The 27,590-nt window shown below is 35.9% G+C and overlaps 1 protein-coding gene across 6 annotated transcripts in view; it reads left to right on the forward strand.

The window, feature by feature from the left end:
* RALGPS1 (Ral GEF with PH domain and SH3 binding motif 1) overlaps window positions 1-27,590 on the forward strand; it is a 109,732-nt gene that overhangs the window by 76,095 nt on the left and 6,047 nt on the right. For 5 of the 6 annotated variants that reach the window (XM_040531469.1, XM_040531465.1, XM_040531463.1 and 2 more), the window contains 10 exons: window positions 461-598; window positions 2,194-2,287; window positions 6,884-6,994; window positions 9,076-9,143; window positions 21,149-21,275; window positions 22,142-22,293; window positions 23,559-23,610; window positions 23,899-23,979; window positions 26,345-26,450; window positions 27,338-27,430. In XM_040531469.1, the coding sequence (XP_040387403.1) occupies window positions 461-598; window positions 2,194-2,287; window positions 6,884-6,994; window positions 9,076-9,143; window positions 21,149-21,275; window positions 22,142-22,293; window positions 23,559-23,610; window positions 23,899-23,979; window positions 26,345-26,450; window positions 27,338-27,430 (1,022 nt within the window). The remainder of the gene's footprint in view (window positions 1-460; window positions 599-2,193; window positions 2,288-6,883; window positions 6,995-9,075; window positions 9,144-21,148; window positions 21,276-22,141; window positions 22,294-23,558; window positions 23,611-23,898; window positions 23,980-26,344; window positions 26,451-27,337; window positions 27,431-27,590) is intronic. The other variant, XM_040531468.1, reaches the window with a different exon arrangement.

The raw sequence follows: 27,590 nt of genomic DNA on the forward strand, positions 1-27,590 counted from the left end.
TTGAAGCCTCAGCAAATACATGTAATAATGTCTTAATGTAGTAAATAGTGGCAGACCTAGAAGGCAGTACAGTGCAGTGCTAAACTGTTCATTGTGGCCAGAGGCTGTTGTACTTGCTGTCAGTTACACCCAGACTCCCTTCACTCTCTTCAGTAGTTCGTAGCAGATGACTGTCTGTTTTTTTAGTGTCATTGTTATGGTTCTGCAAATTGCTCATAGTAGACATCAGGTTATATATAAGTCCACATGAGCAAAACCTTTTCTGTCCTGTTTTTTAAAAGATACAGAATTAAAACACTAATGACATTTTTGAACATGTTAATTTCAAGCTCTCTTTTATTTAATGGGCCCAGAATATAATAGTGGTCAAGAGTTGCTGGCTGTTCTGTTCATTAATAATTATGCAACTATTTCTATATGAAACACTAGATCAATTGATCAAATGATTTGTTTGTTTCAGGAATTTATCTCTTGGACTTAATCTACATTGATTCTGCATATCCTGCTTCAGGCAGCATTATGGAGAATGAACAAAGGTCCAATCAAATGAACAATATTCTCCGAATAATAGCTGATCTACAAGTCTCCTGTAACTATGGTTGGTAACTTTTTTTACACCTAGTAGTCTTAACTAAAATTTTTATAATACAAAAATGTGATAACAGGTTTCTGCCCTGTGTAAAGGCAACACAGGATGCTAACATTAGTGGAGTTGGACAATAACTGCTATAGCTTCCCTTTATGTATAGTTACTGGTAAATCAGGCAAATGAGCATGTATTCTAAATTTTGAGAGCTGTGACAGAAGTTGTGCAGAGTATACTGGTATGTGTATGGACTGGAAGTGGCATATTTTCAAACACAGCTGAAAGTACAGACAGAATTATCTCAATATCTTTCCTTTTATTTGCAGTAGATAGGATGTTTTTGGAGTGTACAATATGTTAATTTCATCCTCAATGTTAGTATCCTGACGTTTACAAAATGAAATACAGATATTCTAATCTATATAACAGTTGTTAAATTCTGTGTTAAATTTTTCACATATCTCACTTGGTGAGGAAGATGAGGGCTGCTTCTGTTTGTTAAAAAGATTTTGCTCTAAGATTGATTTCTGCAATTTTAGCCTGTTATGTGAAGCCGTATGTCAAGAAATGTGCTTTTTTCAGGGTCTTGATGAATACAGAGCATACTGTTGATGACTTACCATGAATTTCCATTTCCATTGCTTGAACATGGAACTATCTGGAAAACCTTGACAGCAGCTGTACAATTTAATTGAATAAATTCAGAACATTTAAATGGTACATTTTTGGAGCATTTTGAATCAAAAAAATTAAATCTTAGATTATGGAAGAATGAGATATTACTCACGTATGCTTAAGTATCCCTTGTCCTTTGTTGTAGATTTTGATATTATAAATTATTTAAAGCTAGGAATTAGGCATAATAATGTATGAGTCTGAAGAGCTAGATTGTTCAGCTGTCATGTTCTTATTGTGACTTTCATTTTGTCTGAATACTTCGACAAAGAAACCTCCTCGCTTCACTGACCCTATCTTTTGGCAGTTGTTACAGTTTCCTTCATTGCTGTTTATTAATTTTGAATGCTTTTGTTAAAATCAGAATGAAAATTAAAATGTGTCCTTGGAGAAGCAATCTTCTGTAATAACGTGTGCCTTTAAAACATTTGTTTTTATGAAAGCATAAAAATCACATAGTACAAGACCCATGTGTTGCTGTCCATACACCATACCCTCAAAAGATTTTTCTTTCTGAATTTAGTATCTTTGTATCTTAAGCATTGTAATTTTTGAAGTCTACTCACCTTGTGCGTATGAGAATCAGTAACAGCCATTGTTGCAGGCTTTAATTTCCCCCACAAAAGTTAGTACAAACTCCAGGCAGTGCTTGCATCAAAGTAACTCTTTTCTGCTTTTGACGCAGCATATAATATCATCCTGTAATCTTCCTGATGATGAAATGCATCTGTGTTTTCTTTAACAACTGAGCATCACTTTTGCTTAATCAAATATTTAACATCCTTTTAGAGTCCAAGCAATAGTTCTGCCTGATTTATTCTTTAGGAAATATCACATTCTATGTGTACATTGAGATAACCATGAGAACCAGGAAAAAAAAAAATTATTTTAGATGATGGGAATATTCATCTTGTTTTGTTTTAACACTACAGATCATCTCACAATACTGCCCCATGTGCAAAAGTATTTGAAGTCTGTCCGTTACATAGAAGAACTTCAGAAATTTGTAGAAGATGACAATTATAAGTAAGTACTATTCTTTCCTTCAGGTTTGGGGAATTTAAAGGAAAGATCACATGGATGTTAGTTTGATTCATAGTTGAACAAAAAGCTGTTGACAGAAGATGCTGTGGGGTTTGTCTGGAGTTCTTCATATTTTATTAACAGAGTTGGTAATACCAAGATGGCTGAATAAAATCCAGAATGACTGTTGTCCTTTATGACTCTAACCAGATTTCCAAAATACTTTTGTATAAGTTAAAAGCAGATGAAAATCTAATCTTCACTTTATTATACAATGTTTGTATTCTGGAAATTTTGTTCAGAAACACTAGAGCCATATCTAGGATGTCCAGAATTGACTCTGTGCTATTGTAAACTGTACATAAAAGACATCTCCCAAGCAACAAGCCATAGGACAAGAGGAAATGGCCTCAAGTTGCACCAGGGGAGGTTTAGGTTGAATATTTGGAAAAATTTCTTCACTGAAAGGGTTGTGAAGCATTGGAACAGGCTTCCCAGGGAAGTAGCTGAGTACCATCCCCAGAGGTATTCAAGAGACATGTAGATGCAGTGCTTGGGGACATGGTTTAGTGGTAGATTTGGCAGTGCTATGATAACAGTTCGACTTGATGATCTTAGAGGTCTTTTCCAACCTAAATGATTCTGTGTTTCTATCTTCCAAATTCAAATTACTATTTGAATTACTATTAAGCTGGTACTTCAGTTATAAATCTGACAATTTGGGGCAGTTGAGAAAGAGCCAACCCTCACAATGGTGTGAAGTAGACACCATAGAGCACATTGATTTTAAATCTTGCAGCCGAAGTTTTATGTAACTCAACCAAGGTAGATGCAATGCTATCTAATTAGCTATTGACAAATACAGTACATCTATTTAGATGAGCAGAATTAAAAGTGTTCAAGGCAACCAGATGTTCAGTAATAGGAGGATGACATGAAAGATTTTAGAGTATGTTTTGGAGAAAAATGTTGAGTTCTTTAAAACCAGTCTTGTTACCAGTTTTAGTAAATACTTCAGTTAGTGCCTTGTCTCAAAAGTTATGTGTATCTAGACCATATGCTAATAAAAGTGTTGGAAGGGTTCATCAAAGTAAAAGGTGATTGGGATATCACAGAAGAGTCAGAGTCCATCTGAATTAACAGTGACATAAAAAATCAAAATATTAAATATTTATTCTAACAAGTATTTATGGTGTTGATCTGTAGATGTCCCTCAGAAGTGAGATACAGCCATGAAAAGACAAATTCATGCATACTCTCTATCAAATATAATATTTCTAGGAAAAATTAAATTGTTAATACTGCTTCACAAGAAGGTGGTGAGACCTTGAATGGAGTGCTCTATGCAGTTCTGGTCATCCGTGCTTAGAATGGATTTGAAAAAAAAAAAAGATGGTGTGTTGAGAATAAAGTCTGTCTTGTAACACCAGATTTAAGGAAAGCCTGGGAAAGCAAAAGTGGAGGTAACAGAATCGCTATATGTAAATACAACTGGGTAAAAGTAGGAAGGGTAAAGAGCAATTTAAACTGCTTTGTAATGGTAGCACAAGAATAAATGAATACAAAAAATTATGAGCTCAGCATTGAAATATGGTTTTTAACTATCAGTAATGGAATTCTGGAATAGTTTCTTAATCAGAGTAGAGACACAAATAATTAGATAAGTTTGGGTTGAAACGTGATCAGTTAATGAAATGAAGACTGTTGGCTGGTATCTGTGAAAGCAGAAGAACAGTTTCAGTGAGTCACAAGATTGTATATTCCCAACGTGGGAATACCTGCTTAGTTTATATGGTTCTCAGTGTCATGCACATACCAGCATAAAGAATGACCTACTCTAACCATTCTGTATTTCTCTGCAATTATAGCTGACATTGCTGTCATACAAATGCAAAATCATACTTAGATTGTTCAAGGAAATAAAATGTGATTGCCATAAGAGACACCCCCACCGCCCCCACTTAAACAAACAGACAAACAAACAAAAACGCTATTGAGCATATGTTGAGACAAGTGTTTTTTCTTTGTTTTTGCACGTAACTGTAGTTGTTAACTCCAGTTGCCGAAGTTCATAGAATGGCCTGGGTTGAAAAGGACCTTAAAGATCATTTAGTTTCAACCCCCCTGCTCTGGGCAGGGTTGCCAACCACTAGAGCAGGCTGCCCAGAGCCGCATCCAGCCTGGCCTTGAATGCCTCCAGGGATGGGGCATCCACAACCTCTCTGGGCAACCTGTTCCAGTGCCTCACCACACTGAGTGAAAAACTTCCTCCTAATTTCTAACCTAAATCTCCCATCTTCGTTTAAAACCATTCCCCCTTGTCCTATCGCTACCAACACACATAAACAGGCGTTCCCCCTCCTGTTATACCCTCCCTTCAAATACTGGAAGGCCACAATGAGGTCTCCCCGGAGCCTTCTGTTCTTCAGTGCGCCCCCCCGCCCCCTTCCCCAGTGCATATTAATGTAGATATTCTACAAGGCAGGAAAATGGTAGTGTTCACAGATTTTGACTGGGAAAATGAGAAACTAAATGACCTGTTAATCATCACATGCTGTCCCTCAGAGAACCCCAGATTCTTCTACTTAACTCTGTTTCAAACCATTGCACATATAGAGCTATTCCTCAGCCAATTCTGTTGATGTAAATTCTTGGGATAAGTGTTTGTGGAACTTCACTTTTCCTGAGAGAATGATTCTAAAAGTGAAATAACACAGACAAAGCATTCTTTTTGAATCGGTACAAGAACTGCTTTGAATATTATCAGGACATATATCAAATAGAGAGAAAGTCTTCCAAAACTTGACCCCTTGTTTGGGGTAAACTCCAGCAGAAGTTCAGCAAAAGAATCTGAACTAGCACTGGGTAGATCACTTCAAAATATACTTGGCTGTGGTTTTGGCAGGTTTGTGCTTTTGTGTCCAGCTGATCACAGATACTAAGAATAGTGATGTTTCTGCAGGAAAATGACTTGGAACAAAATAATTTATCTGTGTGACGTTTTCATTGCCAATTATACTTGCTTTGTGGAATTAGAATTCCTACCAGAGTACTGATGATAGAATGTGTATGTCCACCTTTTTTTTTAGTCTTGTGATATTGTATATTTTTCACAAATAAAGATGCATTGTGCAACAGAGGCACATTGAACATTTGCATTGTGCACAGCCTTGTGAAAAGGTCAGGTGATCTAAGATTTGTGTTAAGATTTTTGTCTGTGATTTAAATCTCAATGTTAAAATTTAATAAGTGGCCATTATTTACTAATTTCTGACAACTGTCATTAAAGTCACATACAGAGCAAAATTAAACTGAGTAACAATTTATAAAAGTGAAGAATTCTAGTTTCTATAGGCTTTACAGCTCCTGGGCCTGATGCAAAAAAGTGTTTATGTTGCTTTATTTGATTTTTAGAGAGACTTGCCTCATGGCTTTCATTAACTCTAATATCTTAGTAAAAATAGATTAAACAAGTGGTTTCTATAAGTTTATCACACCATGACATAATATTTGGAGAAACTGCAAGTCATGAGTAACTCCAGTTTAAATTTGAAAATCATTTTAACCTTAGCAGCGACCTTGCTGATAATGCTGTAAGGTATTTGATGTATCTTACAGATCATTATGTACTTTTATTTGTACATTTTTAAGTACAGTTGTTTGTGAGAAAGAATATCTCAGTCAAATTTCACAGTTTTTTTTTCTAGGCTTCACTATGGCTGGGAAAAACTGGACTGAATTCACAAGAGGCATTAAAAGGAGGGAAAGATTTGGTTCTTAGCATAAGAGATGTTACTGCAGTTTGTATACATTGGTCTTTTTTTGAGAATCTTGACTTTATTCTACCAAGTTTGTTTCATCAGAATAAAGCTTTAAGTACAAGCCTGTATTTGTCAAAACTTAACACATCTGCCCTTAAAGAAATCTATTCCTTTTCTGCTTGTGTATTTTGTTTTGAGTATTTGATTTCACATTTTCCTCTCAGTTGTCCCTAATAGCATTTTTGCCTTCACAGCATTTTCTGGTCCCCTGCCAAAAGAAACTTTAAGCTTTAAAAAAGCTAAGAGTGGTAAGATTTTATAGTGGGAAGGAATCTTCTACCTCTTTCTCTTTTCAGTGACTGCTCTTTTTTAGCCAGGGACAGTATTAGTATACTCTGAAGAGGCTGCTTGATTTCTGGGAGGAAGAACAGAACTATCTCAGTACCAGGATGTCGGAGAGAAGCTTAGATAGTTGCCCTACAATATATTGGCAGGATCCCAACGCACGTTTCACCAAATGAGAACTTCAGTTACACTGAAAAGGAAAATTTGGCAGCCACTTTGTATAAACAAAGCTTTTCTCTTCAATTTTTTGTGCCAGTCTAATTGCTTGCTTTTGGTTTGTGCTTGTCAGCAAGTAGGAATACTCCAGAAAACCCCTGACAATGATGTCATTTCCTATAAATAATAGATTTTTCTTGCTCAGCCCATATACTGTTCTCGGCAGAAGATGAGAAATTAAATATGCTGGTTACAAGACTGAAGGGGAAAAATAGGAACCAAAACATCAGGATTCCTTCCAATTATATTCAAAATATATTGCTAATCATTTTCTCAGGGAATCACCAACAACCAACAGGTTTCAGAAATACCATGATGCAACTACTGCAGAATCTTCTTCCTCCCCCAGGAGTGTAAGAAGTGATCTGAGGAGAGTGCTTGTCCCCAGGTATGCAGTTTTTCCCTGAGCTAGACAACAGTATCCATACACTGTGGCATTATGCCACGTCATTTTGTAACCTGCCATGCCTTGCAGTGGTTCCAAAACAATTCTTTTTGCTGAACTCAGAATGATTAGGTCAGACCCGGTATTCTCCACACCTTATTCTTGGTCCTTGTTAGGATAAATAGGCATGTTTTCTCCATTCACCTTCTTACTCAGTCCTTCACCTCTGTCTTTCCTTCAGTTACTTTACTGTAGTCAAGAAAGACAGTCTGGGGAAAGGAGGCTGTGCCTTACTGACAGCCATAGAGAAGTCTTGGCTGAGAATCCAAATTAAGAAGTTTTAAGGGGTGTTTTTAAACCTGTAAGCTTAAAGAAGCAATTCTGTAAAATAGGCAACATCAGAGTACAGCAAACCCAAGACAAGATATTTCTGAGGTTTTCTTTAAAAAAGTTGACATCAGTTTGCCTAAATGTCTTAAAATTCTATTTAAATAAAATTAGTTGGAGAAGTAAGGAACCAATTAATTCTCCTTTGATTTTTTATCAGTGTAACAATGCTTGTATTCAATCATTTGACAACAAAATGCCTCCAACAGCTGCTTTGAAACTGGGTTTGTTTGCTTTGTAAAATAATTTCTCAGAACAACTTGTAAACATATTAGCTATCAGAAATTGCTGCCAAAAATCATGTTAATAAGTTTTTTTAGACAGTTATTTCCTACCAGTTAAGATGAAGACCTTCTGCATAAGTCTTTTCCTTAACTTGTACTTAACAACACAAAATTCACATGATAGGACCCTAAAAAAAAATAAAAATCACATGATAGGACCCTAAATACAAGAAGAGACCTCAGTGGCTTCTTTTTCTATTTTTCCATAATGAAGTGAATTCCCATGTGATTAACATCTTTATCATGTTCTGAGTTTTATAACTTCCTCATTACTGGCTTCCTGGAGAGGCATGTTGCCGCTTAGTCACTGAAATCATGTTAAGGGAGAGGAGAGGAGACGAGAGGAGAGTCTGGGGAAGAATAATTCGTTACCTACTTGAAGTGCATAACTTTGAACAGTTAAAAGAATCTAGCAATATCAGAAGAATATAAATTCTAAAATGTGAAAAAGGACTGTGGGTTTGTTTAAATAACTTCACAGTAAAACATAGTTGATGATATTTGAACACTGTGAAAAATGAACTGGGAGGTATTTCCAATAAAAATCTGTATACATGAAGGACAAGGTAGGAAGGAAAAAGGTAGTTAGGCCCTACATGATATTTTGAAATGCTGTCATAGGGTCCTTCCCTCACCCCCTTTTTATGGTTTTATTTAAAGTTAAGCGTGTGAAGTGGGTGTTTAATGCTGTGCAGTGACATCAGTTATTTCCTTTGGTTCTCTTCCTATTCCATTAAACTTTACTTAACAGTGTCGTCTTCTGTACTTCTGCTGTCAAACTGGTACAGAACAGAGAGAGAACTGTCAAGTTAAGAGTGCATTAACTTTATAGGTGGCAGAAGCCTTATGCACTAGAAGATCAAGACATGAGGAGGGATGTATAGCATTATAATTTCATTCTAATAATCTTTTTGAGTATTAAGCGCTTGCTATTAAGCTTTGGTCATCTCTCCCCTCTTATGCTTCTTTTCTATAGGTTATAGTAACTAATATTTTTAAATCGTTTTTCCTGATTCCACATTTTCACAAGATAACAGAATAGATTCCCTTTTCATGCACGGGGAATAAAATGTTTGCTATTAGGTTTCTCTACATTTACTGACTTTTGTAAGGGTTTTTCTTTTTTTTTTGAAGTGAAAGTCTAGGAAATTATATTTTTACGTTAATGGGGAGTATACGATATCAATTTCCGTTTCTGCTTTCATAGGCTTTCCTCACAGTTTCTTTCTTGGATCTAACAGGTAGTGATTTACTTTTAAAATGTATTGCTTTGTTACATAATGAAATAAATGACATTTCCAGCAAAGTAAAATTGCTGCTTACCACTGCCAAAATAATTACTTTAATCAGATTCTTTCAACTTTTATTGAGAAATTGTACTGTTAATTTGTCTAAACATTTGTTTTTTTCCAGATTATCATTAAGAATTGAGCCAGGTAACAGCTCTCCTCGACTGGTTTCCTCTAAAGAAGATCTTGCAGGTATAAAAGTTTATTTGAAAGTTTGAGTAAGAAAATAATGTTAATTACAGAAATCTACTGAAGTGTACAGGAGAGCCCATTAATCGGTTTCAAATATGGGCTTTTGTTGCAATTACAAAATTATCTTTTAAAGACTGTTAGAAAATTGTTCCCTTTCTTTGCATATGGCCAGTTTCAGCACACATTGGTCAAAAACACCACTCTTCTGATACTTGTTAAAAATCTGATTTTTACTACAAATTTTTATAGGGCCCACTTGTACTTGGGTTAGCATTTTCCTTTGTCTTATATAATTGCCTTACAGTGACAAATTATATACCACATGACAGGACTGATTTTGCACATATCAGCATTCATTTGGCTAGGCAAAACAAATCTGTTGATCTTGAATGAATGAAAGCAATTCTTTTATTTTCATTCTGATCAGACACTACCACCTCAGCTTATTATGGTTTAGTCCATAGTCATAGCTCTTTCTTTTTTTCTTAAGAATAAATAAAAATAAATTTGATTTCAGAAGTAAGACTTAATTTGTGGAGATTGCAGATCAGGGGTATACTGAGTAATTTGCCTTTCTGGGTGGCAAAGAAGCAGCATTTTTGATATGATTTATTAGTAAGTATTGTATCTTCAATAAAAAGCAGAAAACCTATTGGATTTTTTTCTGCTTTGATAAAAGCCCAGTTACAGCACAGTGCATCTAGAATTAATCCCTGGAACTGACCAGTGCAAATCGCCAAGTGGCACAAATAGATTCCCCCATAGATTTCCCACTAACCTTGTTATTGTATAAGAGTCTACTGCAGGACCATCATTCCCAGTAGTATTGCTATGAACTTCTAAGTCCACCAGCAGTTCAGATGTATTTCAGTAACATGAGTCATCAATAGGATATTCCTAATCTGTGTATAAACAACTGGGGTTTGAGGAGAACTCAGAATGTTTGTTAGCATTGGAACAGAAAATAGATTTGTTGTATGGTTGTGGGGGTTTTTCATTTTGTTTTGTTTTCTTTTTACAAATGTTTGCATTTTCAATAGCATTTAATAAGTGAGGCAGGAAGAATTCTTTCAGTATAAACAAATCAATGCAGTGAGTAATACAGGAAATTCTCTTTTCAGGTTTCTGTGTAAACCGAGGCACAAATTTGAGACAATTTCATTGTGTAAAGGGGGAGGACACACAATAGAAAGATTCATGTGAATGATCTGATCCATTGAATAGGTTACTTTATCTCTTAACTGTGAAAATAGATCATGATGAGAAATATTTTTTTTAAGAAATGCCTACAAGGATCACTTGTAGGGTATGCATGTACAACTCTTGTGTCTTTTAAAAATCTTCTAGATAGTAGTTGATAGTGTTTTGGCCTTGGACATCTTCTGTCGTCAGAATATATTGAAGTAGAGGTATAAAATTAAATTCTTCATAATCTCACTCTTCTTCCACCTAAACACTTACACAAAGACTCCTCTTCAAACTGATTACTGCTATGAACATGCATCAATGAGCAATGCTTCTTAGAATTTCCAATTGGACTGAACATTGAAAGTGTTATATTGGCACTGGTTTTCTAAAAACCATCTGAGAAAAGGAACTAAGCATGTGTAACATTTTTAATTAAATTATTTAATTTACAGATGAAGAGAAATGTAAGTATTTCTATGAACAGACTAAACAAACATCAGAATATATAAAATGTACTTAGGAGCCATTATCACAAAATCTCTTCTATTTTAATCTGTTAAGCTGAACGGCCTGTTTTCTGTCTCACCATGCTAAATCATATGTTAAAAAAAAAAGTTTTTAAAAACAAAAGAGTACATTTCTCATCTGACAAGCCATTTAATTTTGCATTCAAAATGTCTTTTTTTCATACCAAATGAGAGAGACAGTTTAAATGAGAAAGGAGGGAAAAAAAAAAGAAAAAAAAAAAAGGAAGATGTTCATAATGAAAGAAGAAAAATAAATATGGGTGTTCTTCCTCCACCTCCTGACTGTCTATATTGGCTGCTGTGAGCCCCTTCGTCCCTTCCTAAGTGTCCAATGGGCAGTATAGGAAAAGTATGGCTTGTCTCAGGTTGTGAATTCCATTCCTGGAGTCAGATAAGTTTAATCTGATCTTCAGTCTATACTGTTTAAAGGAAAAAGAAATACAATCTGCAGAAATAATAACTTGGAAGAAAACATTTCTGCAGGAAGGTGCTCTCTACATTCCTCTTCAATGCTCAGTTCTATTAGTTGCTGGGTAAAATATAAGGAAGTTAGTTCATATGAGGAATTTTTCGTAACTCTGTTAAGTTCATAAGGTGTTCTTGGTTAACACTTTGTACAGACATGTCAAGCTTGATATTGTTTTTGTGAAGATAATTTTTTTCATACTTGAAACTTTAAGTAATTGGTTCTCTTCATTGTATTTAATGCATTAAAGGCAGACATACAAGTGGGATTTTGGTTTTGTTGGCTTTTACTTTGTATTGCTCACTTTTAAATGCTTTATACCAGGTTTATGAAGTTAACATTTCATTAGGATGATTTTGGAAGTTCAAACTTCAGTCATAGCAGCATAATATCATCACCAATACTGTATAACTGTTAATTGAGGGCTTAGACTTCATTAGAGCTGTAATGGAAAGCAAATAAAAATACAGTTCTAAAGCCAGAAACAAGAGCTTTGAACTGTCCTGAGCCAGGCAAGTAATGTGGCTTTATACTGCAGTGAGCGTAGCTGGAGTCCACAAATACTGACTGGGTCAATGCTGAGGTGAATAGGAAATTGTAGGTTATCCAGCAGTATTAGGAGAGAATGGATTTTCACCTCTGAATCTGCAGTGTCCCTACATGCTCTGTAAGGTTGCTTTATTCAGAATGGTGAATAGAAACCAAGTCTTGAGTCATTTCTGTTGCTTAGTTTTTCTGTTAGTATTTCCTTCAACAGATTGACGTGCTTGTAGACTGCTGTTTCTTGCTCAGCTGGAGAGTTCTCATTTACTGCCAGTTAGACAATGAATGCCACCAGCATTTTGTAAAATCCAGTTGGATTTTTTCGCCTATGTGACTGCAAAAATGCTACTAAAGGCATTTATTAGGCTTCAATGGCTACTTAGGCTTCAATGTACTTTATTGAAAAAAAAACAAATTAATTCCTGAGGAAGGTTAGTTAAGTAAGTTATTATGAATTCACATCAAAATTTAATTAAGCATGAAGGCAGTAATTTATTATTTATTTCACAACATTAATAAATGTAGTCATCCACATTAGTCTTGAATAATTCCAATGTAAGATATGCAAGTACTAGTAATGAGTTATTTGACCATGCAGAATTAAAAATAGCACATTCTAAAGTATTCAAATGAACATTATTTTGATTGAAAATTCATTCAAATCATATTTTGAGATTATTTCCACTTCAACCTTTGTGCATCAGGAGTAAACCCTTTGTAGTCAGCAAGCTATGATCATAAGAGATGATCTGAAAATAGTTTAGGCAGTAGTTCAATGTTCCAGTCAAAAGCGTAGAAGTCTGAATATAGTCCATTTCAATGGACTATAAATAAAGGCTCTTGTCCCCAAAAGGCAGTCATCAGTTCAGTTCTCCTGGTAGTCAGAAAGTTAAAATGTTATTAATAGCTCTAATTCTGGTTGATTCTGTGGTTAAGTTCTGCATGTGACATATTTGCTTCTTATAGGCTGCCATATGTTTCCAAGTATGAAGAAACGTTGATTCCAAAGTTTATGGTGGACATAAGTGCAGGAAATGGTATCTTCTTCATGTCCTAAAGTATATATACTTGTGTTGATGATAGAAACTGATTTTCCTCCTCAGCATCGTGACTTCATATTCTACCCCACTTCAGCATTCTCTCTTTCAAAAGAAGATTAACAGTTTACGCTAGCCAGGGACATTGTGGTTTTTTTTTTCCCCCTTGAAGTATCTTTAGGAGTGTGAAGCTCAATAAAAACAGCTATATCCTCCAATAGTACTGTTTGCAAAGTACTGGAGAAAACCATGTGTCCATTTTCCACTGTGGTTGCCAACTGGTTTTTCAGTAAATTTTGAACAGGAGGCAGACATCTGATTAAAGTGAATGTCTTACAACAGGCTGTGTTTTGTATATTATTAGTGGCTATGATGGTCTCATTTAATTACCAAATTCATATATAACTGTGAATAGTGCTTTCACAGAAAGTTTTCATGCTTTCCAAAACACTGCAGAGATTCTTGTTGCTTGCAAGTAGCATTTAAAAAGGAGCTTTAAACAGTTTAATTGTATGTGTTTGAGGAACTGTGTCATTCACACAACTTCCTTGGCAGCAACTTAAGTCAGTTCGTTCTGCCTTGCTATGGTGAGAGGGAGAAGGAGGGAGGAAGGGAGAGAGGGAGGGGGGCTGGGGAGAATATGTAACTGGAGAGCTTATAGTATGCTAACTGTTCACAGTTTCCAGTTGAATTAGCTGTAAAAGACATCTGTGTTCCTGCAGTGTTGGCTAGGAGGTGCCAAGCATTTATGGTACAGCTATTAAACAGATTATTTTGGAAGGTATAACTTAATGTATTTTTCCAGAACAAAAGAAAAGATCTAATGTAATATATAGCAAATAAGTTAGCTTTCTAAGCAACTTAAGTTTCTTAGAATTTGCACACTGAGTGTAGCTCAGTATAGAAAACTTTATGCATGTTCTTTATCATCTTAATGCTGAAAAGTTCAGGGCTCATGTACTAATCAGAATGTAGAAAATGGTTACTTGCTGCCTGAAACATGTCTATCCTGTCCTGGAAAACTAATATAAAAAGATAAAATAATATTAAAATAATAATGATGCCCAGGAAATCATCTCTCTAATACTAAGTGAGTGACTCAATGACTAGCCTTCAAGTTTTTGTTTGCTTTAACTAACCCTTTCATTAAATTAGGAGGGGTTTCTAGCATTTAGAAAGCCTTTCTAGCAACACCTAGGCCTCAGCAATGGGTCCTTTATTTTGGGATTTTTGTTATGCAGTACTCAGGGACAGTTCCTCAACCTTCCTTTATTTTAGTTTAGTTTAGTTTCATTTTGTTTTGTTTTCTACGTTTTGTTTTGTTCTGTTTCTTCTAAGTGGGCCTCAGTATAATTCTTAACAGGACAATGGGCAGACCAGAGGTTTACCTTACTGCCCTAGAAATAATATGGAGCAATTAATCTGAAACCGGTGTATTTTCCTTTTTGTTACTGGGATAGATTTCAGCCCATTGTGTTGAATCCATTCAGCTTTGAGAGCTGCCGAAGAGCTTTTAATATGTATTTTAATTAATAGAAGTGATAGATTCATCAGATGTAAACTATGTGATATGCAGGAGTTTAAAATGTACAAAGAAGAAGGAAGAGATAGTGGAATGTTAGCACATTTGTAACTCTCTGGAAGTAGGTAGACTACACTAGTGACATCTCTAAAATACTCTCAGAGTTTTAGAATTTTTTAAAAAAATTTCCATGTAAACACCAAGTCTGACATTTAATTTTGCCATTTGTTTTACTGGTTGCTTTGGCAACTAATAAATAGTTTGTGTTAAGTGCTTTAGCAGCCAGTCTTTCTGTAGAAATGCGGTTTGTCTAATCCTCTCGCAAGTGCTTGATTATTGCTTCATGTGCATAGTGTCTGCTTTTCTTATGTTGTACTTAAACTAGAAATGGCAGAACTTTGTTTTCTTCACAAAAGTTTACAGACCATCCAGAAAACATTGCTCTTTAGTTTCAAACTTACGGTCACTTCCAATCTCTTCCTTTGTGATACTTTCCCTACAAATTTTTAAAACTTACTTGAGTATTTTCAAAAGAAATTAATACCAAACAAATGTGTGGGATTCACATGCTATTATCAACCACTAAACCCAGCCAGAATTAGTGTGCTCGGTATTTTTCTTAATAGACCAAAGCTTCCTAAAAATTGTAGAATATTCTGTAAAAATCATCAGAGAAGACGATCATGATGAGTTTTTAACTTTTTAAAATCACTTTCTAGTACTTTTTATGACTTCCTTAGCAAACGAGTCTCTTTACTATCCTAGTTTAACTTATACTTCTTTTAACTACCAAGCTATTACCTAGGAATGCTAAAAACACATAAAACAGCCAGAAAACAAGGGATTTTATCTACTCTGTGTCTCTTTCTTCAGAACAGCCACCTGAAATAATTTTTGCAAGGAGTTTTTTGTTGATGGATTGGTTAATGTTGTGTTGTTCTTTTTGAGCTCAGACTTCAGTTTCCTTGCAGCTATGCTCTCATAGTGGATATGTCTTCACTGTCAGTATAGATGTTGTCCAAACTCACACATTACTCTGCAGATCCAGCTGCAAGAAATTCAGCATTTTTACTGAAGTGTAAGTAAGGGTTTTGTACATTAGTGAATCTATAAAAGTAACACCTGAAATTGAAAATGTCACCTCTATTCAGGGAGCACCTGAAGGAAATACACTCAAGCGTGTTAACAGTGCAGTCAGAAGTGCATTAGAAATATGGTTAGTTATACATGGTCTTAATAAACTGGCACAGACAAAAGTGTCCTAGGTTTCTGATGGGCTTGTCCAGTTTGCTGACTATATTAAACTAGAACAGTGATCTTACCTGTACTGAACTTCATCTTTTACCATTATTAACCTATTTCCATGATCCTACTCTTGGAGGTACTGGATTGAGAATTACTGGGCAGACTCCTCTACGGTTCATTTTGTATTTTATTTGACACTTCATATATTAGCATCAACAAACTCCCCTCAGTGTCCACATCACTTAATTTGTAACAGCTGGTCTCCTTTTTTTGGCAATTTTAGTAAAGAAAATAGGCCAGAATTGAATAGTCCAAGAAGACTGAACTATCACACATGCACGCAGGTTTTTCCCAATACCAATGGAGACAGGTGAATGGAGCCACGCCTACTTAAACTGTACATGGCCATTAAAGGACATCTTTATCCTGAGATATCAATCCAGCATGATTCACTGTTACACTTAAATTTATGGGAAGGAAAAGTATAACTTAATCTGCTCATTGAATGTTCTATTTTTCTATAATTGTTTTTAGACATTACAAAAGATTGATGCATCCGTCAGTGTTTATTCACTTGTTGCAAGCCATGCTTTTGGAATTATCCTTTAAATTAGTGGATGTGTTCAAATGCAAATTTGAACATAAATCAAAGACTACATCAAAAGAGGGCCATGCTATATTTATTCCAAGCATTCTTGGCAACAGTAGGTGGTAGCATTTGGAAAAATAAAAATTTTTAAAAATTGGTCGAACTATTTTTGTTACAGGTTTGAGGGGGCTATGGAGAAACACCTAATAAATTGCCTAATAAATGTATTCTGGAGCTCTGTAAACGTAAAGTAGGTTCTAAAAAATAGAACCTGGAAGCGAAGGGAAGTGAACCAAAAGAACAACAGGTCCCTCTCTCTTAATATCTCATTTAGTTTGTTACGAATTTGGGGGGTGGCATTAGTTGACCAAAGCAAGTCAAATGATTTTGAGAAAAAAAGGAAATAGTCCTTTTTAATAAATGTGAATGTTTAAAAGCACAGTCTGTAATGAAACAGTGAATTAAAGTTTTTCTTTGTGTGAAATTTCTAGAATTAGAAAATCTTGATTGCCAGTGTAGACAGACTAATATTCTATACTAGTTATTGTCCTTAGGATAAAAAAAAAATGCACTGCAGAGTAACGTTGCCAAACTACTTTTTGTAAATTTATCTTTACCTTAGAATAGAACACTAATTATAGCAACAGGGATCATGTGGCAGAAATGTTTATGTTCCCTGTATTCCCAGGGCGCATGGTATTAGAAATTGTTAGTTTTTTTGTTTTCAAGCGAGACTTGTTGTGGGGGAAAGCAGAAAAGTGCAGCCAGAGTCCTGTTCTTACCATGTTCTTGTCTGAGAAGCCGGTGCAACATTGCATGTCATACGCATTGACAGGATCTAGTTGCAATACTTTGAAAATGAAATCTGTGCTTTGACAACAGCCATCATTCTAGATTTAATAATTTTTATGTCTTTCTTGATTGCATACACAACGTTCTTCTTCATTTCCTTATGGTGTGTTTTGCAAGTAGGTCTTTGTGTTTGAAAGTTTTAATTGTCACCCACTGACTTCGGTTACAATGGCAACAGAAAAGCAAAAACTCACAGCAGAGATTTAAGTAGAGAATCTGTGTCTTGGAATGTCCTTATTTAGTTTTAGAAACAGAGCTCGTAAACATCAATTTTGCTTCTTAGCTACTCATGAAAAAATAGTAACTAGTTGAAGCTGTTTTTACCTTCTACAAAAAAATCCTGTTGCTCAAATTTTTCATCATACAATATGCAACTCATTTGCAGATTTTTTTGTTTGGATGCCTAGTATTGGTTTATTGATAGACTTTTAGCAAATAAAAATTGTGAACCATTACTTCTTCACTCTGTTGCTTTATTTAAAAGCTCTGGAGACTGTAAATGTTCACATGTTCTACTGAAGGATTGCAAAAGTAACATTCATTTATAACATTCGAAGGATTATTCATGGAAAAATTATGCAAAGGAAAAAAACAGTGAGATCCTTTGGGACGTGTGTAAACTTTTCCAAATGTTCTTGCCACAGACCGCTAAACAGTACTCAGTTCATTCTGATGAAGTTGTCTTACATTCCCTACTGCAAACAATTTTTAATAATGTTTTAATATTTTTATACATTATTTTTTGTACATGTCAGCATAGACTTAAAAATGATGTTGAGAAATAATGAAAGCCAAACTAACCCTTGTTCATGCCAGCTGACTGGAAAATCCTACTAAGAGTGCTTTGTCTCCATGAAAGGCAAAAAAAAAACAGAATAGCAATCATGGTAACAGTATGCACTAGGAGTGGAGCCAGGAGAGTGAAGAGAGTAGTAGCAGATGACTTCAGTTATTGGAGGGAAAAAAAAAAAGGAAGAAGAAAAAGGGGGGGGGCAAAATAACTCATTCTCAAATGAATTTAAGTTTGGGGATTTTGTTATCAGCAGTCTCAGGCATAGTTCCCCCAGCTAATTGCTCAGCAGTCTGGTATGTCCATAAATATCCCTTGGTCTGTGCAGGTTTCATCAGCATCTCACCACTTACCCTCCTTGGCATACTTCTTGGCACAGGCTTTCTTGTATTTTACCCCTTTATAGAAACGAGGTCGTCTCCCCTGTGCCCCATAACTCACGCTGACACCCTCTGTGCCCCGTCTTCTTACTGAACTGACTGTACCCTGCAGCAGAGTTCCAGTCTAACGAGAGCTCTGAACTTCTCAGTTCTTCATAGACATTTGACAGAAGAGCAGATGTAAAGACTTTATAAAGGTTTATAGGCTCAGATTCTTTTTGTCTTAACACAGAGTTAACAGAGACAAACTGTATATATTTCCTTCTATTGCCTTGGAGATGAGGAAGATACAGAGCTACATAGAAAATGGCCACTCCAGAGAGAATATCATCAGCATAGGTGATACTTGTCTTCACCTTCTCCCACAAAGCATTCTGTTTTCATTGGGATCTTCCCTGAAGACACCTAACTAGGAATTAAAATAAGTCCATTATCTCCTTTCACAGGACTGATCAAAGCAATTGTAATGTCTAATGGTAAGTAAGCCAGGCTGGAACTGTTGGCTTAAATTGTAAGGCTCCTACACCTATTCCAACAAATTCTGTCACCACTGGGACATCTCACCTTACTCGGGCAGTATTTTAACCTGTACTGAAGTCTGATACAACAGGTTTTATATCAGTCTTCAGTCTGAGATACACAGTCCTCTTAGTCATATTACATAATTTGTTTCACTTTTTTTTAACAAACTTTTTCTTCTCTCTGTCCAGGTAATAAAAGCTCTTGCTATAATTAATTTATAATGATTGCAAATATTTTTGTTTCTGTTATATTCATAGTGTAAATTTCACCCCATGCTTGCTAAATGGGGATTTCATTTCCTAAACTAAAGTGAACTGTAGATTCTCAAAGAACTATTTTTGTTGATAGACATCATCTCTATTTTTTATTTAGAGGTTTTTGTTAGGGGTAATGTTTGAACCTGTAAACTACCTGGAGATAAAGCCAACTGACTTTGATTATGTTATGGCTTGATTGTGTCAGCATAAAGCTTGCTATTTTGCTGTTTTTTCTCTAGATAGATGTTTTGATGTAGTCTCCATGCTTTGTGTCAATGAACATTGCCTTAAAATCAAACTAATTGAACAGTCTTACTGCTTTGAGTTTAGTGGCTTTCCACGGTGAGAAACTTAATCCTTTAAACTGTTATGTATTACATCTAAATAACTTAAATTTTTTGTGGCATAGTGGCTGTGTGAAAAAGCAGTGCAATATACTAGTACTCATTTAAGGCTGTGCTTTGAGATTGCTATTCTTTAACAGGCTGTAGTTTCAACAATTTATTAAACATTGTTTCAGTAGCTCTCAGTGAACTGTAATGTCATCCACTTAAAAGGATTTAATGTAAATCATGATTTAGAACTGGCAATAGCACCAGAGAGAAAGAACTGAACAACACAACAAGTAGCCATAGAAAACTGAACCAATCCCGTAGCAACATTAAGGGGCATCACACTTTCCGTTTATGCTCTAACTGGTGCTCAGCCTCCATGGCAGAAGAGGAGAGTGAACTTTATTCACCTTGGGGAAAAAGCTTCTAAGGTTTTCTTACAAATGCAACATTTTAATTGAAAATGTATCAGAACATTGTACTAAGCCTTTTTCTTCTGACCTCCCAGGCATATGGTTCTGGTTGAATCTCTGGATCAAGAAATGATTAAAAGTGCATTTTTTTAGAATTGCATGTGACCTTTAAACATAAGACCTTGTCTGAAGCCACATGCCAGTGACTCATGCTACTTGTGTCATGTTTCACAAATTCTCAGTTGTGATAAACAAATGGTAGCAAAGCCAAGCAGGCAAAAATCCCTTCCTATATATGATGGTGTACAGGAAGAAAGCAGAAAACAGGATTCAGTGTGTTTTCTCTTTTTCTTCTTTTCTCCTCCCACTAAATGATGATCTGATGAATGGTGTTACTGAAAATTCTTCTAATGAACTTCGTTTCCTCTCTCTCGGCTGCTAGAAAGTTTCCTATTTCTTCTTGTCTTGAGGCTCCTTTTTTTTTTTTTTTTTTTTGATCTGTTTTGCTGCTACTTAATCTGTACCAAGTCTGGAAATAAGCAGGTATGGGGCAGACAGCCACTTTCATGACCACCATTCCCACTTCTGTCATGAGTACCAACATCACAACCAAATATTTATCAGTGAAATCTTAACTGTTTATTGTGAAGCCGAGAATAGCCTTGCGTTCACTGAGTATGATGATAGGCCTTGTTGTTCACTGCTGTATTGCAAAGTTCGTTGCTGATCTTTTGCGAACAGCATCAAGGAACTGGAACAAGAATATCTTGTCCAGGTTTTCCATGGGGCCTCATAAAATTTGTTAAATGAGAGGAAAAATAATTGCAGTGAGACATTGCTAAAGCTCATAGATGAGTGAGAAGTAATACATCTGTCTGGACATAAATACATGAAAAGCCCCTGCTTTCTCTTACATGCTTAAACAGTGAGTCAGTATAAGCAGGTTGTTTACCATGTATTCACAACATGGAGTTGTGAGTAAAACAGAAACGTGTGTGGACACTCCTGCTCACACCCAAAGTACAAACTGACTGTATGGTTCTGCATGTTACCCTTTGGCACATCCAGCTTTTTTAAGGGTGCCAAGATTTTTTTGTAGGAGTTCATTGTTGAAAGTATGTGCAAAGCTGTTTTAAAAATTGCTTCCAGGCAGTTCAAGTATATAGAGATGAATTCATAGTAGAAATGGATGTTATAACCCCGATGTGGAAGAAATACTTGCTCAGAAATGGTGTGTTCAGTATATCTGTAGCAATTAATTTTAATCAGCAGCTAAGCACACAAGCCCATGACCTTTCTGGGTTTTGCATCAGTTCAATGTTAAATTATGTGTGTCTTTTAGGTCCATCTGAAGTGTCAGCAATTATGAAATTCAGCAGGAGACCAACATGTCCTGATGCCTCAGTAGCAGCAAGTCTACCTACACCTCCTGTACCCAGGCACAGGAAGAGTCACAGCCTGGGAAACAAGTGGGTACACCAGGCTGTCTCACCATCAGGCAATTTCACACATCACAAAGGTTTAATCTGGCAGCAGAACACTCTTTGGTATTTGCCTCTTCCCTTTCCTGTATTGCAGGAGAGTTTCAGGCTTTAACGTCTATTCTGTAGGTTTTCTCTTTATACTTCGCTGACACTGTTCTCTGCTAGTGCCAGAAATTGTCAGTACTCCAAAGTTGTATAGCTACTTTGGCCTGTGGATGCCTGGTGTGCAGAACGTTTTTTTTTTTTTGTTGTTAACATCTTGACTAATAAATCTAAGGAGACATGCTAGCTTCTTGGCACTCATTATCGTTCAGGAAAGTTGTGACCTTTTGGACTGTTCTACAGGTTAGAAACATTTTTCTCTGTACCACTTACCAGCTAAGTAAGAGCACCTGCTCCCCAGTTAAGGGTAGCATATACCAAATTTCACATTTAATGGGTTAACAAAAAAGTAGTTCGCATACTTGATGTGTTAGTTCAGCTTAGTGCAGGATTACTGAGAAGTGCCTTAGCTGGAGCCCGCTTGTTTTTCTACCTTTGCATCTACCCATGATGTTCACATACTGTACAGAGAGGAGTAAAAAACTTACATAGTTTCCCATTTGCAGAAAAGTAATGCTTGTTACTTAAAAAGGCTGCTAAAATTTGAAACTTGTTTAGGTAGTCCAGGAGCATATATACAAGCAGCGGGAAAATGAGCAGTACCATTTATCTGCTTGCTACTTAATAACCTATGGATATTTATGATCATTGTATGATAAGGCAAGGTCTAAGCAGAAAAATCAGATAGAAAGGGTTGTTATCAGATGGCATAAGAAGGTTCTTGCATTTTCCTGTCTATATATTTCCAGCATGATGTGTCAGTTCAGTGTAGTGGAGAGCAAAAGTGCCACCTTCCCGACGGAGAAGCCGCGCCACCTTCTGGATGACAGTGTCCTGGAGTCGCACAGCCCAGCCCGCAGCCACGCACTGAACTCAATTTTCACCAATGGCGTTTCCATAGGTAGGGTCTGGGGGGGAATTGATATACCTGTTTTTCGGTCCCAGTTCTCTGGAAACTCTGAGAGATCTCCAAAAGCAGGAAATTATGAAGGTTATTAGCTCCTGAGCAAAAATTGATCCCTTTTATAGAAGAAAGTAGATTAGAGCTACTGCTCAGATATTTAGTCAACTTTATCTCAACTTTCCAGAATTACCTAATGATGGTTTTGGTAAAAGTGGCATGAAGGAGCACTTTCTTCCTATATGTTCTGTACGTAACACGGAGTGTTTGTTAGCCTTCACAGGTTAAAAAAAAGAAAAAAAAAAGTGCTACTGCCAAGATAGTATATATTCACAAAGAATATATTTCTTTAACAGAGAAAACTAGTTTTAACGATGTATTTTAGAAGGTGAGAGAATAATTTAGCTGTGCTCGCTGAGACATAAAAGAAGCTTAAAATAAACTTGTGAAAAATGTTGATGACAATAACATTATGGTATTATAATTAATTAACTATAATAATAAAAACGTCAAGGATCTGTATTCTAAGCAAGAGAAGGCAACCTTTTACGTGACTCAGGCTATTTCTAGAATAGGAAATAGACTGCAAAAGCTAGCAGAATACTTAATCAAGGAGAGCTTGACACTAAGATGATCTTTGAACTTCTGAAAATACAGCCACAGTTCACTTCAGTGTTATATTGAGCATTAGAGCATCACTCTTGGACATATTAAAACTGAGTTAATAGCTATGCAAGGGAAGGAGGGACAAATTGGTCATAGGCTTCAAAGAGAAAAAGGGATTATCATTGTGAATTCCATCACATTGATTTGTTATGGCTCCTAGCAGCAGCTGGCATACCGTCTGTTACAGGTGTGCTTGCTTGTTGAAAACAAATAATGCTATCTTGTCTAATAACTTTGAATTACAGATGTTGAGGTAGAAATAGTGTTTTACAAAGTGATTGTATTTTGTGTTCCTGAAGTATTCAGTTTTTAAAGGAAAGGCAACATAATTAAAAGAAAAGTAAGATGCAGATATCTGGTATTTAAGCACAGCAGCAATGATGACTTCATTCGTCAGTGAGAAATTATAAATAGGCTGATGTAAGCCTCTTCCAATTTTAGATGTTACCATGGTCTCTAAAGACCAACTTGGAAACATGATTTCAGTGAGCAATTTCCATGATAGTATATAAAAATTATTCTGGTGAGCCACATACAATGGCTTTTTATTTTCCCCTGGGTGGTTTCCTTACTCCTTCTCTGTACTCCTCTTTTTCTAGATAGCAGTGAAAGCTCAGAATTTAGTGAGGAGCTGTCATCAGGGCTTGAAAGGTGAGTTAGTTTTTGTTTACACTCACTGAGCACTATACAGATTTTGCTGAGAAATTCCTGAATGATCCCTAGCATAGATAAGCAATAAATCAATAGTTATTTTTATCAAATTATTGATCAGCTAATAAAAAATTGAAGACTTTTTAACATAAAGCACTGTCAAGTTGTTGTGTTTTTCTTCCAACGGACCTGAAAAAAATGGGAACTACCTCTTTTATGTTTACCAAACCTTAACTGTTGAAGTCTCAAACTAGACTTTAATTATCAGATATTTACGTTCACAAACAGGGGTCGTTTGTATGCCACACTTGGGCCTAACTGGAGGGTACCAATCCGGAATTCTCCCAGGAGTCGAAGCTGTGTCTACAGGTACAGTTCAGGCCTACTTTGCTCAGTGTATGGTGCTAAACTTTCATTTGGGCCTATGCTCTTTCCTAGATCAAAAAGGTATTTTGTGTCTTAAAGTATTCTTGTATGACTATATCAGCTTATGTGACTCTTCCTGTCCCACTTGTAAAAATTCCTGTTAATGCTAAAACAGTGTCAGGGCCAATTCAGATGAAATTCAGTTCAGGTGCTGATTCAACTGGTAATTACATCTGGCTTCCATACTGCGAAAGCTGTAGTTTACTTTTGAGTTTTATGACATTACAGAAGCAGGTTTGTCATGAAGGCTACATTAGCATTTAGATTGACTTGTTTTTAATAAAATTATCTGTGATGATTGATGAGGTTAGAAGGATGCCTTCTCTACCCTTTCTCAAAATTTCCTTCCTGATTTGTAGGACAGCTACCCATAACATCCATTTGTGTCAGAGAGCATTAGTAGGATGTGTTGATTTTGTACAGTATAGAGGTATGACCTTGGACCCATAGTAGGAGAGGGAACAACTGCAATGCGTGTGTAGCAGGTACTCCCAATGCTGCTAGTCACTAAACCATGGACTTTTCAGAAACAGGTAATCCATTTACAGCCCAAAGAGAGGTGATGTGGAAAATTGTGTGTAGTTAGTCATAAAATAAATTAAAAAAATAAAATTGGTTGCATTCATACCTGTTCGAACTTGATAAATTCTATGATAGTTGGAAGTGAAGAAGTATATATAAGCAGTAAAGAAAATAGGGCCCAGATACAGTATTCTGCAAATACTGAGATTTAGTTTGAGTTTAAATCGAGTCAGTTTTTATTTTGTCTAAATTACTTTACTATGGCTTTTGTAGAAATGTTGATATAATGCATAAATGTAAGTGCAGCCATTTTACCTGAGCTAGTAACATCTGACAGAAGCGCAAGTCAGAAGTTATACAGGATTATAAATATATATGTTATAAATAAATAAAGGAGTAACATTTTAACAATATTTCAGCTATACCTGCTTCTGAAAAATACTCCCTTATGCACGTCTATATAATAATACTGGGAAGAATACACATTAGCACAGACAGGGCAGTTTCATTTGATCAAAATAGTCACACCTGCCAGTTTGAAGTGCAGGTCTTGTATAGGTAGGTGCTGCTGTGTATATCATTCACTAGCCTGTGTTTTCATGATACCATCTGACTTGTTCATATACAGAATGATGTTTCTTTTGCAACTGACTGTGAGATTGTGTGCATGTCCTTTTCCTTGTATTCATTATCAGACATGATTTAATTGTCTCTGGTAAACTTCATTGGACCTTATATTTACAAAATATCAGGACTGGGATTACATGACAATGAAGAGAGGTTAGCAGCAGATAATTCTAGCAGATCATCACTCACTAATCAATCTTTGGTTGTTATATTATTAGCAACTGTTTATATTTCTAACTTAGCCTGTACTTGGGTTCTTTCAGTTGCAGCACTTTTTACTGTGGTATGTGGGAAGCTCTATCAGGAAGCCTCTGTCAAGGCTGTATGAACTCTTTACCAGGGATTTGACTCTTTATTAGGGAGTGTAGTGATAGGACAAGCTTTAAACTAAAAGAGGGTGGATTTAGATTAGATATAAGGAAGAAACTCTCTGCCATGAGGGTGATGAGGCACAGGAACAGGTTGCCTAGAAAACTCAGGGATGTCCCATCCTTGGAAGTGTTTAAGGCCAGGTTGGATGGGGCTTTGAGCAACCTAGTATAGTGGTAGGTGTCCCTGCCCGTGGCAGGGGGATTGGAACTAGATGGTCTTTAAGGTTCCTTCCAACCCAAACCATTCCATGATTCTATGTTTGTACTGGGTATGAAAACAATATCTTAATCACTGTACAATAACAATTTGTTACTGTTATTTAGTTAACTTTTTTTCCAATTAGCCAAGGTAACTTCATATGTTTGTTTTTGATAGCTAAAGCTTCTTTTAAGGTAAAATTATATTTGTGGGAGCTCTTATTGCTGAAATTTTAAGCTACTAATTTTCAGAAATCCAGATAATTTATTTAATTTACCAGAATAAAAATTGAAACTTGCTCTATTTCCCTTTGGCTTCAGGCCTTAGTATTTATTTTGCTTTATTTTTGTTTTATTTTTTATGTCTAAGCCCTGAGAATAGAATCTTTTGTTAACCTGCTATTTTTAAAGATTCTGCTTCCCTTTAGATGTCTAGGTCTGGAAAATAGATATTTATAGAGTCAAATGTCTAGTGATAAAATATATTCAAGGCAATACAGGAAAAGTATTAGAGTTAATATTTAGAATTATATTATTTACTTCTTGTCCTTCTTTAGCTCGAAATGTGTGGTAATGTTATGTCTCTCTAGCCCAACAGGGGCCTGCAGCTACACGTTAGGTAGTTCTACAGGAGTCATTTCCATGGAAGGGCCATTAAGGAGAAAAACACTGCTCAAAGAAGGCAAGAAACCTACTGTAAGTGATTCCTGTTCTCCCTGTAATTCTAATTCAGTAGTGATTGTTTTAATTTCCAGGATTACATTCAACTTGCAGACTGATAGTACACAAAATAACGTTCCTTGTTATTACCAACTGTAAAATCATGTGGAAAGTTTTAACTAGGTTATAACGAGGCTGTAATTCTTGCGTGTCATTTGATTTACAGCAGCTTTGCTTCTCCCTTCATTTGCACAAAATGTCTCTTGTGGCAGCAAAGCAAGTCCCAGACAACATTCTAAATCAGTGTGCATTTCTGTGAGGGCAGAAATTTAGTATCATGGTGAAATGGGAAGGCTGCAGGGCATCCACCCTTAGCACCAAAGTCATGGTCATTCATACTTACCCTAAATTCACAGGTCTCCAATGGTTCTGGTCTTACACACTTGATAATTTTTTGTTTTCTTTAGAGTTCATTGAAAGTTTTTATGTGGAACCCTACTGTTCAATACCAAAAGATTTGAAGAATTGCAGAAATGTCGTCTCAATAAATGTTACTGATCAAATGAAGACGTCTAAGTTTTGTCCAGTAGAAGGCAGCATGCTACTTTGCTGTGAAGCAATCAGTCCTGATACTTTTAGGAGATAACCGAGTAAGATAAGGCAGGGGGGTTGGAATTAGATGATCTTTAAGGTCCCTTCCAATCCAAACCATTCTGTGATTCTATGAAGATGGATTGCATTCACAGCCAGACACCTAAATTTAGGTATTTGGTTTGATTTACACCAGAAGACACTCTTTATCTAACTTTCCATTCCTGGCTTCTAAACTTACCTTCAGTAGCACTTGGACTTGCTATTGAATAGATTTTTTTAAATGTGTGAGATATGCTAAGTTCCTGTTATTGTTTTCCTTTCTGATTCAGCTCTCCTCGTGGACTAGATACTGGGTTATGCTTTCAGGATCAACTCTTCTGTACTTTGGAGCAAAATCTTTACGAGGCACTGAAAGAAAACATGTAAGCTTTAAATTTGTTCTAAAAGCAAAAATTGCATATTCATAAGCAGATCTGAGAGGGTATTTGAAGAGTATTTGCTCTTCTAGGGGAAGCAATATGTCTGCACAACTTTTGCAATGAGAAATTAATCCCTAGTACAGACTCAGCTGTGACTTATTTG

This window comes from Cygnus olor, chromosome 19 (genome assembly GCF_009769625.2).
Source record: "Cygnus olor isolate bCygOlo1 chromosome 19, bCygOlo1.pri.v2, whole genome shotgun sequence".
In the NCBI taxonomy this organism is placed as follows: Eukaryota; Metazoa; Chordata; class Aves; order Anseriformes; family Anatidae; genus Cygnus; species Cygnus olor.